The 12,466-nt window shown below is 44.8% G+C and overlaps 1 protein-coding gene across 1 annotated transcript in view; it reads left to right on the top strand.

The window, feature by feature from the left end:
* Positions 1-26: 26 nt before the first annotated feature.
* The window catches only part of SMAGP (small cell adhesion glycoprotein), a 26,252-nt gene continuing 13,812 nt past the window's right edge, over positions 27-12,466 (top strand). The window contains exons 1-2 of the mRNA XM_010857841.1: positions 27-154; positions 835-906. Of these exons, the coding sequence (XP_010856143.1) occupies positions 873-906 (34 nt within the window). The 5' untranslated portion in view covers positions 27-154; positions 835-872. The remainder of the gene's footprint in view (positions 155-834; positions 907-12,466) is intronic.

Raw genomic sequence — 12,466 nt, 5'->3', positions numbered from 1 at the left:
GGCAGCTCTGGGTTTCAGTTCCTCCGCGGCCGCGGAGGAACTGAAACCCAGAGCTGCCGAACTTGGGCCTCTGCTGGAGCCTCCCGTCGCGGCGGCTCGGAACCGGTGCCCGGGACGGGCCGCCCTCGGAGCGCAGCAAGCCCTGCCTGGCGCGGTAAAGGGGGCCGGGGCGGAGTCGGGCCGGGGCGGGGGCCGCGAGCCCCGACGATCGTGGACGCGGCGAGGGCCCCAGGGTGTCCCAGTCTCGGCAGGGCCAAGTGGGGGGCGGGCCCAGGGGCCCGGCCAGCGGGGGTCGGTAGACCGCGCGGACGGCGCAGCGGACAACCGAGGGGCGCTGGGGGGCGGCGAGCCGGGCCCCGACAACCGGCCGTCTCGGACGGGCCGGCGGACGATTGAGAACCCTCCATCCGGTTCCCTGCTCCTGGCTCCTCCAGCGGGGCCGGGTCCCTGCCCCCGCGCCGCCACCGAGCCTGGGCCGGGGGCCTGCCCTCCCTGCGCTCTCCTGACACCTAGTGGACGGCTCCCCCAACTCGCGGGCTGGGGGAGAGCCGGTGGTAGGGGGGGAACCTATTACCGCGCCTGGGCGAGCCCGGGTCCGTTGCTAATTTGCAGACTCTACCTAACTTTCTCAGGCCTTGATAAACCTCCTAGGTAAACGTGGTGACCCAGTGAAGGGATCTCGGGATAGACGCTTAAAGGGGAAAGGGTGGGTGGGGGGAGGCGAAGGGATTCAGGAAAACCTGGCACCAGAGGCTTTCTTGGGATTTCCGGTCGTTTTCAGCCCCAGGCACGGGCCCACCCACCTCATGCTGGGCTCTGTCCCTTTTCCTACAGACCCGCACCTCCCTCCCGGTGCCCGATCACCTACCGCGATGACTAGCTTTCCAACCACGCCTCCTCCAGCAGGTAGGTGAGCGCCTCTCCCAGTTCAAGTCCCTCACCCCCAGCCCAGTTCCGGAATTCCCTGAGGCCTCAGCCCAAAAGGGAAGACTCTTCCACCACTCTCCACCTGCCTGACACCACAAAACCCGGGAGGAAGCCAAAGGCAACCTGACTGCACGCTTCAGTACAGTTTGAATCGAGTTTCATGGACCTGGGCCCATTCCTGGTACCACTTAGAGCTTTGTGACCTTGAGTGAATTATCTACCTTCTTAGCGCCAGTCTCCTCATTTGTAAAATGGGGGAAATAGTACCTTAGGAGATTATCTGTGAGGGTGAAATGAGATAATCCATGTAAAACACTGAACACAGTGTCTGGTATCTAGTAAACACTCAAAAACATGGGTTATTATTACTGGGTGCTTGTAAGAAAAGTCCGTCTATTCCTGGGAAGGAATTCTGCTTGTTTTTTCCCCCAGGCCCTGGTTGTGTGGGATTCCCCAAATCTCTGCCGTGTGGCGTCTTAGTTCCCTCACCAGGGACTGAACCTGGCCCCCTACAGTGGAGGCGCAGATTCTTAACCACAGGACTGCCAGGGAAGTCCCTCAGCCTGCTTTCTAATTCCACTCCTCTGATGATTCACTCCAGCATCAAAACCCCCTTGTTCCTGAAACTATTGTTAACCCTTGTTCCTCAGGCTAGTATCCCCTCTTCTTCTGCTTCACATTGAGAATGGAGTCCTGCCTTTCATTTCATAAACAAACTTAGCTGGACAAACTAAGCTTGTTTTCATTGCATGTTAATTGGGATGAGGGAAGAATGAAACCTTGGTTAGTCTGTATACTTTTGTTTTCATATACGGTCTCATCTGTCATTAGGATAGACATTCTCTGCTTTTCTGTTGCGGAAACAAGTGAGTGAGAACCCCAGGGGAAGTTGAAGGCGCTGTCCTGTATGACTGGTGATGAACACAATGCAGATCTTTAGTTGTCTGCTGAGAGATAAGAAAAGGCAGAAATGGGTAACCAGCTAGATTAGTCAGTACAGGCTTCATGAGTGGGGAAGGGGATGAAGCACTAACGCTTGAAGGATGGGTGAGGTTTATACAGGCCAAGAGGGGTGCAGCAGGGATTCCGGACAAAGGCAGTGCCACCTCTTGTGAGCTGCAGAGCCTGTGCTTACCCTGGAGGGTATCCTGAGGGAGAAGACAGGGCCTCCAGAGTATACCTGCCTGTAGGGAAGAGAAGTGACGCTTGGCTGGCAGCTAAGGAATTAGAACTTGGGCAAAAGGAGAACTATATACATTCCTGTTGTTTTTTTTTTAAGTTGGTGATAAGATAAACATAATATAAATGTTACCATTTTGATTATTTTTTGGCATGTTGTTCAGTGCTGTTAAGTATTGATTGACATTCACGTTGCTCTGCAGTTATCACCACCATCCATCTCCAGAATTTTTCTCCTTCCCGAACTGAACCTCTGTATCTATTAAATAATAACTCTTCATTCTACGTGCCCCACAGCCCCTGGCCTCCACCATTATACTTTTGATCTGTTTGTATTTGACTAAGTACCTAGTGTAAGTGGAATCATACAAAATTTGTCCTTTTGTGTCTGGCTTATTTCAGTTAGCATAACATTTCCGAGGCACATCCATTTTGTAGCATGTGTCAGAATTTCCTTCCTTTTTAAGGCTGAGTAATATTATATACATATATATGTATATAAGTACATCATTTTTTTTATTCATTCATTCATCAGTAGATACTTGGCTTGCTTGGCTGTTGTGAATACTGCTGCTGTGAACATGGTTTTACAAATATCTCTTTGAGTCCCTGCTTTCAATTCTTTTGGATTTATACCCAGAAGTAGAATTGCAAAAATGTGTGGTAATTCTGTTTAATTTTTTGAAGACCTGTCATACTGTTTCCCAGCTGTACACTTTACATTCTTACCAGCAATGCTTAGGGTTCCAATTTCTCTACATCTCTACAACACTTGTTATTTTTTGATTTTTGATAGTGGCTATCCGAATGGGTGTGAATGGTATCTCACTGTGGTTTTGATTTACATTTCCCTAATGACTAGTGGTGTTGAACCTCTTTTCATGTGTTTATTGGCATCTGTATATCTTCTTTGGAGAAATGTCTGTTCAAGTCCTTGCCCATTTTTTAATTGTCTGGTTTTTTTGTTGTTGAGTTGTATATTTACAATTTTGACCCACCAAATGACTTGAGTAGAGTGGTATTTTAGAACATACCATATGGTCCCCTACCCAATGAGTCCAAGCAAATGTATTAATAAAGTTCCTAGGACAGAAATGGAAAAAATTCCACAGGGTGAGAGCTTGCACTGGGAAGAATGTGATCATTGAGGGCCTTGCATGTCTCTTCCCCACCTCCCTACCTATGCCCTCTCACATCCATTTTCCTCAGTCAATCTGTAAAGTCCTCCCCAAGGAGGACTTTAAGAGGGTTAAAAGTAAGGGCCATATTGTAACTTTCATGGGCCCTTAGCACGTGTGCCTTTGTGGGCCCATTCCTCCATTTGAAAAAGGTAATATATTAAAAATTGTATTTTACAACTGTGTTGCTGTAAGGAAGAATATAATATCAATATAATAAAATCACTAATGATTATATTTATAATTAATTGATTGATATAACAATATTACAATGTCCTAGACATAAACATTCATCAATTTTTTCTTCTGATTTAAAAGAAATTAAGATCATTAAAAAACATTTTCATGGGCTCCTAGAAGTATTGTGGATCCTAGCACATTGCCTGTTGTACATAGTACATAAGTTGCCCTCTTGGAAGGAAAGTGGAGTGGAACTTGGCATTGTGGGCTCTGCCCACCCCACCAAGTAAAGCCCAATCCCTTGCCACCTAGTCACACTAGGTTGTCCTCACTCTAGATTAGACGCTCAGGGGTTTTCATCATGGTTATTCTTCATCACAATCCTATGAGCACTTATTAAAACTTTATTTATTTATTTATTTTTGGCTACACTGGGTGCTCATTGCTGTGCACAGGCTTTCTCTAGTTGCAGCAAGTGGGTGCACTCTTTGTTGCCATGCACAGGCTTCTCTTTGCGATGACTTCTCTTGTTGCAGAGCATGGGCTCTAGCGTGCATGGGCTTCATTAACTGTGGCGCACGGACTTAGTAGCCCTGAGGCATGTGGGATCTTCCCAGACTAGGGATCAATCCTGTGTCCCCTGCATTGGCAGGCAGATTCTCAACCACTGGACCATCAGGAAAGTCCTGTGAGAATGTTTCATTCTCATTTTAAAGAAGCAAAAACTGAGGTTCAGAGAAGTTAAATGTTCAGAGGTTAAGAAACTCTCCCAAGGTTAAGCAACTGATAATGGCTGCTGCTGCTAAGTAGCTTCAGTCGTGTCCGATTCCGTGCGACCCCAGAGATGGCAACCCACCAGGCTCCCCTGTCCCTGGGATTCTCCAGGCAAGAACACTGGAGTGGATTGCCATTTCCTTCTCCAATGCATGAAAGTGAAAAGTGAACGTGAAGACACTCAGTCGTGTCCGACTCCTAGCGACCCCATGGATTGCAAACCAGGCCCCCCCGTCCATGGGATTTTCCAGGCAAGAGTACTGGAGTGGGGTGCCATTGCTTTCTCTGACTGATAATGGCAGAGGCAGGATAGTGTGCCAAGTCTGATTTATTCTAAAGCCTGTATTCTTTCCATCATAGTGTGCTGCTCTCAGCCACTCCACCCCATGGCCGGGGCACATGAAAAAGAAGGAAGAAGAAAGGAAGCAGAATTTCAGGGTGGGTTCCCATGGAAAGGAGAACTCAGGGAGCCTCCCTGTGCTGGGCAGGGCTAGAGCAAATAAGTAGGTTGGCAGACTCAGGTGGCAAAGGATCTGATGTCTCAGTGATAAGAGATTTAGCCCAGGAACAAGGGCTACAAAGAAACCAACCAGTATCTAGGTTAACATTAACAAAAAAAAAAAGGGTAGGTGAGCCAAATAGATCTTGAAGTTCATTTACTGTAGGTTAGGATTTGGGTTAGCCTCAAATCTCACATCTTGTGGTCCTCAGCCCCAGGCCTCCCTCCTTAAAGAAAATCAGTGCTACAGTCTTTCCATGTCTAAGAAGGGAAGGAACAAAGAAGCATTCTTATTCCTTTGTTTGGAAGAGGAGACAGGAGAGAAATGGGATAAGAAAAGGAGATCATGGAAGTAAACCATTCCTTCCACTTAATGCCAGGTTTCCTGAACTTAGTTTATTTCATTGTTGTTTTTTTCATTACAAAGCTATTACATCCCCCTCAGGGAATAACCTTCTAGACTTCTCTCTCTGTGTGTATATATATGTGTGTGTGTTTATAGTTTTATTTTAACTTACTTTTTCTTTACAAACATGTAATCATATTACACATACTGCCCTAGCAATGTGCTTTTTTTGTCTAACCATATATTCTGTTCCAGTAATTGCAGCTCTACCACATTCTTTTTAACAACTGTGTACTATTTCCAGAATGAATGGCCTGTCATTTATTCAATCATTCCTCTGCTGATAGATGTTCAGATATGTGTCACTCTTGCAAACGGTGCTTCAGTGAGCACCCTTTCCATCCTGCAGTCAAGCTCTGAGAACCAAACCCAGTGGACAGTTCAACAAACTGTTCAGGCTGGAGTGAACAGGGATGGTTCCAGACTTTGGAGAAAACCTTAAAGTGAGGAGACAAATTTGTAGCCTGGCCCAGCCAGCCGCTGAGTGACGGGGGGCTGGTGGATGAAGCTTGCTGAGCTGCCTCAGTTTTTTGGCTTGTACGTAGTGATAACACCAACCCTAGTTACATCACATTCTTGGAGTGGAGATAAAACAGCGTATGTTTTGTGAGCTCTAAGTCACAAATATAGATTACCATTGTGATACTTGGACTTCCCAAGTAGCCCTAGTGGTAAAGAACCCGACTGCCCATGCAGGAGGCATAAGAGACACGGGTTCAAGTCTTGTGTCGGCCCAAAGGCCCCAGCTCATTCACTCGAACATCCTGTGACCATAGTCTGAGAAAAATTCTACTGCATAGAGTTGAGCTCATATTCTTCTTCTTGTTTTGTTTTTTTTTGGCTACTCCGGGAGTTGGTGGTGGACAGGGAGGCCTGGCGTGCTGCAATTCATGGGGTCGCAAAGAGTCGGACATGACTGAGCGACTGATCTGATCTGATCTGATACCACATGATGTGTTGAATCTTAGTTCCCTCACAAGGGATCCAACCTCTGCCCCATGTAGTGGAAGCTCAAAAGTTTTAACCACTGAACCACCAGGCAAGACCCTGATTTTTTTTTTAATTGAAGTATAGTTGATTTACAATGTTGTGTTTGTTTCTGCTGTACAATAAAGTGAACCAGTTATATACACAAACGTATACCCAGTCTTTTTTTTTAGATTCTTTAAAATTTGTTATGTTTTTAATAGACATTTTATTTTGGAATAGTGTTAAGTTTATAGAAAAGTTGAAAAAATAGTACAGTACCCTTTCAGTTCAGTTCAGTTCAGTCGCTCAGTCGTGTCCGACTCTTTGCGACCCCATGAATTGCAGCACGCCAGGCCTCCCTGTCCATCACCAACTCCTGGAGTTCACTCAGACTCACGTCCATCGAGTCAGTGATGCCATCCAGCCATCTCATCCTGTCACCCCCTTCTCTTCCGGCCCCCAATCCCTCCCAGCATCAGAGTCTTTTCCAATGAGTCAACTCTTCACATGAGGTGGCCAAAATATTGGAGTTTCAGTTTTAGCATCAGTCCTTCCAAAGAACACCCAGGACTGATCTCCTTTAGAATGGACTGGTTGGATCTCCTTGCCCTAGTCAATCTAATTACATGGACCACAGCCTTGTCTAACTCAATGAAACTAAGCCATGCCATGTGGGGCCACTCAAGATGGGCAGGTCATGGTGGAAGAGGTCTGACAGAATGTGGTCCACTGGAGAAGGGAATGGCAAACCACTTCAGTATTCTTGCCTTGAGAACCCCATGAACAGTATGAAAAGGCAAAATGATAGGATACTGAAAGAGGAACTCCCCAGGTCGGTAGGTGCCCAGTATGCTACTGGAGATCAGTGGAGAAATAACTCCAGAAAGAATGAAGGGATGGAGCCAAAGCAAAAACAACACCCAGTTGTGGGTGGGACTGGTGATAGAAACAAGGTCTGATGCTGTAAAGAGCAATATTGCATAGGAACCTGGAAGGTCAGGTCCATGAATCAAAGCAAATTGGAAGTGGTCAAACAGGAGATGGCAAGAGTGAACGTCGACATTCTAGGAATCAGCAAACTAAAATGGACTGGAATGGGTGAATTTAACTCAGATGACCATTATATCTACTACTGTGGGCAGGAATCCCTTAGAAGAAATGGAGTAGCCATCATGGTCAACAAAAGAGTCCAAAATGCAGTACTTGGATGCCATCTCAAAAACAACAGAATGATCTCTTCGTTTCCAAGGCAAACCATTCAATATCACAATAATCCAAGTCTATGCCCCAACCAGTGGCGCTGAAGAAGCTGAAGTTGAATGGTTTTATGAAGACCTCCAAGACCTTTTAGAACTAACACCCAAAAAAGATGTCCTTTTCATTATAGGGAATATATAATGCAATTTATATTCTGGACTGGAATGCAAAAGTAGGAAGGAAGTCAAGAAACACCTGGGGTAACAGACAAATGTGGCCTTGGAATACAGAATGAAGCAGGGCAAAGTCTAATAGAGTTTTGCCGAGAGAACGCACTGGTCATAACAAACACCCTCTTCCAACAACACAAGAGAAGACTCTACACATGGACATCACCAGATGGTGAACACCGAAATCAGATTGATTATATTCTTTGCAGCCAAAGATGGAGAAACTCTATACAGTCAGCAAAAACAAGACCAGGAGCTGACTGTGGCTCAGACCATGAACTCCTTATTGCCAAATTCAGACTTAAATTGAAGAAAGTGGGGAAAACCAGTAGACCATTCAGGTATGACCTAAATCAAATCCCCTATGATTATACAGTGGAAGTGAGAAATAGATTTAAGGGACTAGATCTGATAGACAGAGTGCCTGATGAACTATGGATGGAGATTCGTGACATTGTGCAGGAGACAGGGATCAAGACCATCCCCATGGAAAAGAAATGCAAAAAAGCAAAGTGGATGTCTGGGAAGGCCTTACAAATAGCTGTGAAAAGAAGAGAAGCGAAAAGCAAAAGAGAAAAGGAAAGACATAAGCATCTGAATGCAGAGTTCCAAAGAATAGCAAGAAGAGATAAGAAAACCTTCCTCAGTGATCAATGCAAAGAAATAGAGGAAAACAACAGAATGGGAAAGACTAGAGATCTCTTCAAGAAAATTAGAGATACCAAGGGATCATTTCATGCAAAGATGGGCTGGATAAAGGACAGAAACAGTACCCTCTAGTTACCTCAAATGTCATTTGGTACATTTGCCATCGATATGGAGAACCACAGTACATTTGTGAAGACCAAAAAATTAACACTGGCACGATACTGTTAACAAACTACAGATTTCACTGAGATGTCACCAGTTTGAAGATTTGAATTTGAAGAGAATTCTGATAAAAGACTTCATATTTTCAAAAATTCTAACATTAAGACTGAGAAAAGTCTTGGAGGGTCAGCTAGTTCAGCTACCCTTTCTGAGCTGGAATTCTCTTTCCCGTTCCCCATGGAGCATCTGTCCCGCTTTGCCCTTCATTCTCTGGGGGAGACACCCATCTCCCATTAGTTTCTGCCAGTAGTCCTCTTGTACAAGTTGATGTATTCGAAGACAGCACTCAAGTCCTAGTCCTTGCTTCCTGACCGGGTTTTCACTCTGAGCTTTCTCTTGCAAGCTTTCTTTATCTGATATGGTTTCCAAGCCATTCAATGTGTTGCCTGCTCAACTCAAAAACACCCAGACTCAACTCAGCAGCCTAGGAGTGGCACAGAGTGGGACTGCACTGCTGATACCATTATTAGAGGCCATATTTATATTCATGGTGCAAATTGCCAACACCCTCTGGATCATCAAAAAAGCAAGAGAGTTCCAGAAAAGCATCTATTTCTGCTTTATTGACTATGCCAAAGCCTTTGACTGTGTGGATCACAATAAACTGTGGAAAATTCTGAAACAGATGGGAATACCAGACCACCTGACCTGCCTCTTGAGAAACCTATATGCAGGTCAGGAAGCAACAGTTAGAACTGGACATGGAACAACAGACTGGTTCCAAATAGGAAAAGGAGTGCGTCCAGGCTGTATATTGTCACCCTGCTTATTTAACTTCTATGCAGACTACATGAGAAACGCTGGGCTGGAAGAAGCACAGGCTGGAATCAAGATTGCTGGGAGAAATATCAGTAACCTCAGATATGCAGATGACACCACCCTTATGGCAGAAAGTGAAGAAGAACTCAAGAGCCTCTTGATGAAAGTGAAAGAGGAGAGTGAAAAAGTTGGCTTAAAGCTCAACATTCAGAAAACAAAGATCATGGCATCCGGTCCTATCAATTCATGGCAAATAGATGGGAAAACAGTGGCTGACTTTATTTTTCTGGGCTCCAAAATCATTGCAGATGGTGATCACAGCCATGAAATTAAAAGATGCTTGCTCCTTGGAAGGAAAGTTATGACCAACCTAGATAGCATATTAAAAAGCAGAGACCTTACTTTGCCAACAAAGGACGGTCTAGTCAAGGCTATGGTTTTTCCAGTAGTCATGTATGGATGCAAGAGATGGACTATAAAGAAAGCTGAGCAGAGAAGAATTGATGCTTTTGAACTGTGGTGTTGGAGAAGACTCTTGAGAGTCCCTTGGACTGCAAGGAGATCCAACCAGTCCATCCTAAAGGAGATCAGTCCTGGGTGTTCATTGGAGGGACTGATGTTGAAGCTGAAATGCCAATACTTTGGCCACCTGATGCGGAGAGCTGACTCATTGGAAAAGACTCTGATGCTGGGAAAGATTGAGGGCAGGAGGAGAAGGGGACGACAGAGGATGAGATGGTTGGATGGCATCACCGTCACAGTGGACATGGGTTTGGGTGAACTCCGGGAGTTGGTGATGGACAGGGAGGCCTGACATGCTGCAGTTCATGGGGTCGCAAAGAGTCGGACACGACTGAGTGACTTAACTGAACTGAAAATAAGAGCAAGTTTTTAATATTTTAGGATTATAAAAGTCATTATCATTGTAAGAAATTTGAAAGATAAAGGAAAAGATATAGAAGAAACTAAAAGGCATCCGAAATCCTACCACCTCCCTGTCGCTTTCACTGCTTTGAGGTCTGTGCTTCCAGCGTCAGTGAGTTTCTACTGATCCCACTGCTAAGTCTTTTATAGGTGCTGCCACTAAGCTGTGGTTTCCCCCTGCTTTATTTGTGAGTAGTTGATTTCCTGGACCTAAGAGCAAGGAGTCTGTTGAATTCTCATCTTGTTAAATCTGGCCCATTTCTCCAGTCATTTTTAATCTCTGTTTATCAACTTATCAGTGGCTCCTCTGACTTTGTGTCTTTCACAAATTTGCCAAAACTTCCCTGGGTCTACTGGGCTCTGTATTTACCTGAAGGACACTAAACCCTTCCACACTAGGCCTGTGTGGAAGGCACCAATAAGGCAGAACACCAAAACAAAAGCTCTTGCAAAGAATTTGATATTTACTTTTTGGGGGGCCGTGCTCCCCGACTTGTGGGCTCTTAATTCCCTGAGCAGGGATTGCTCCTGGGCCCTCAGCAGCAAGAGCACAGAGTCCTAGCCACTGAACTACCAGGGAGTTCCCTCATTTATGTGTATTTTTAAAATATTTATTTTTATTTATTTAGCTGTGCTGGGTCTTAGTTGCGGCATGTGGGATCTAGTTCCCTGACCAAGGATCAAACCCAGGCCCCCTGCATTGGGAGCGTGGAGTCCCAGCCACTGGCCCACCAGGGAAGTCCCCCTCACTATTTTTAAAACACTAGCCAAAAAGCTAGTTGTAACAACTCAAAAAAGAGTTGTTACCATAAGGGGAAAATGTATTATTGGACTTTGTTATATCTATCTTGTGATTTAACATTTTTATTTTGAATTACATAAAGGCCTTAATTTGGCCCTGGCATGGTCTGTCATAATAATATCAATTCAAAAAGAACTAAGGTCAAGTCCCAGCGGAAGAAGCTCTGTTTAGACTGGCATCACTCCATTCCTTGATGGCCAATTACTACTCCACTTAGTCCTCAATAAAGCCAGGCTGTGTTAGTCCACAGAGATATTATAAACACTCAATCATGTGTTCTCGGATGAGACGCTAGCTATTCAGGCAGCACCTTCAACTCCCCTAACCCACCCCCTCCCCATCCTTACTCTTAAGTTGATGACATGACCTTCTATTTTCTGGAGCAAATTAGAGTTCTCAGAACTACCGAAGGCTCCCCTGCCCCCATCTACATACTACCCGCCTCTGTGCCCACGTGCACATTAATCACGAGTGATCTCTGCTGTCTGCAGCCAGTTCCTCCATCTGTGCACTGGATCCCATCCCTTCAAGGACGTGGCTCCAGCCGTCAATTGTTCCCTCTCATCTGAGTCATTCGTATCCATACATAAACATACTGTCATTTCTCCCATCCAAAAAGCAAAAACGAAAAACTTGAACTCAAAAAAATAAAAAAATTTAAAAAAAAAAAGAAAGAAAAACTTGAACTCTCTTCCCCCCTCCAGCTATAGCTCTATTTCCCTGCTCACCTTTGCAAAAAATAAGAGTTTATATACTGTCATCAGTGCCTTTCCTTCTCTTTTTTTCTTTTTTACTAAAGTGTAATTGTAATTATTGACTTACACATTGTGTTAGTTTCAGGTGTACAGCAAAGTGATTCAATGATTTATTTATTCAGTAGATACTTATGTATCCTTTTTCAGGTTCTTTTCCCTTATAGGTTATTAAAAAATATTGAATATAGTTCCCTGTGTTATACAGTAGGTCCTTGTTGGTTAATTATTTTATAGATAGTAGCATGTATATGTTGGAGAAGGCAATGGCACCCCACTCCAGTACTCTTGCCTGGAAAATCCCATGGACGGAGGAGCCTGGTGGGCTGCAGTCCATGAGGTCACTAAGAGTCAGATATGACTGAGCAACTTCACTTTCACTTTTCACTTTCATGCATTGGAGAAGGAAATGGCTACCCACTCCAGTGTTCTTGCCTGGAGAATCCCAGGGACGGGGGAGCCTGGTGGGCTGCCGTCTATGGGGTCGCACAGAGTCGGACACAACTGAAGCGACTTAGCAGCAGCAACAGCAGCACCATGTATGTGTTAATCCCAAGCTCCTAATTTCCCCCTTTCCCCTTTGGTGACCATAAATTTGTTTTCTGTGTCTGGGTTTATTTCTGTTTTATAAATAAGTTCATTTATTTTTTTTAGATTCTACAATAAGCAATATCATATCATGTTTGTCTTTGTCTGGCTTACTTAGTGTGACAATCTCTAGGTCCATCCGTGTTGCTGCAAATGGCATTATTTCATTCTTTTTATGGCTGAGTGATATCCCACTGTGTGTGTGTGTGTGTGTGTGTGTGTGCGCGCGCGC

This window comes from Bison bison, unplaced genomic scaffold, assembly GCF_000754665.1.
Source record: "Bison bison bison isolate TAMUID 2011002044 unplaced genomic scaffold, Bison_UMD1.0 scf7180017864383, whole genome shotgun sequence".
NCBI classification, from domain to species: Eukaryota; Metazoa; Chordata; class Mammalia; order Artiodactyla; family Bovidae; genus Bison; species Bison bison.
This window is presented reverse-complemented; position numbering and strand designations above follow the sequence as displayed.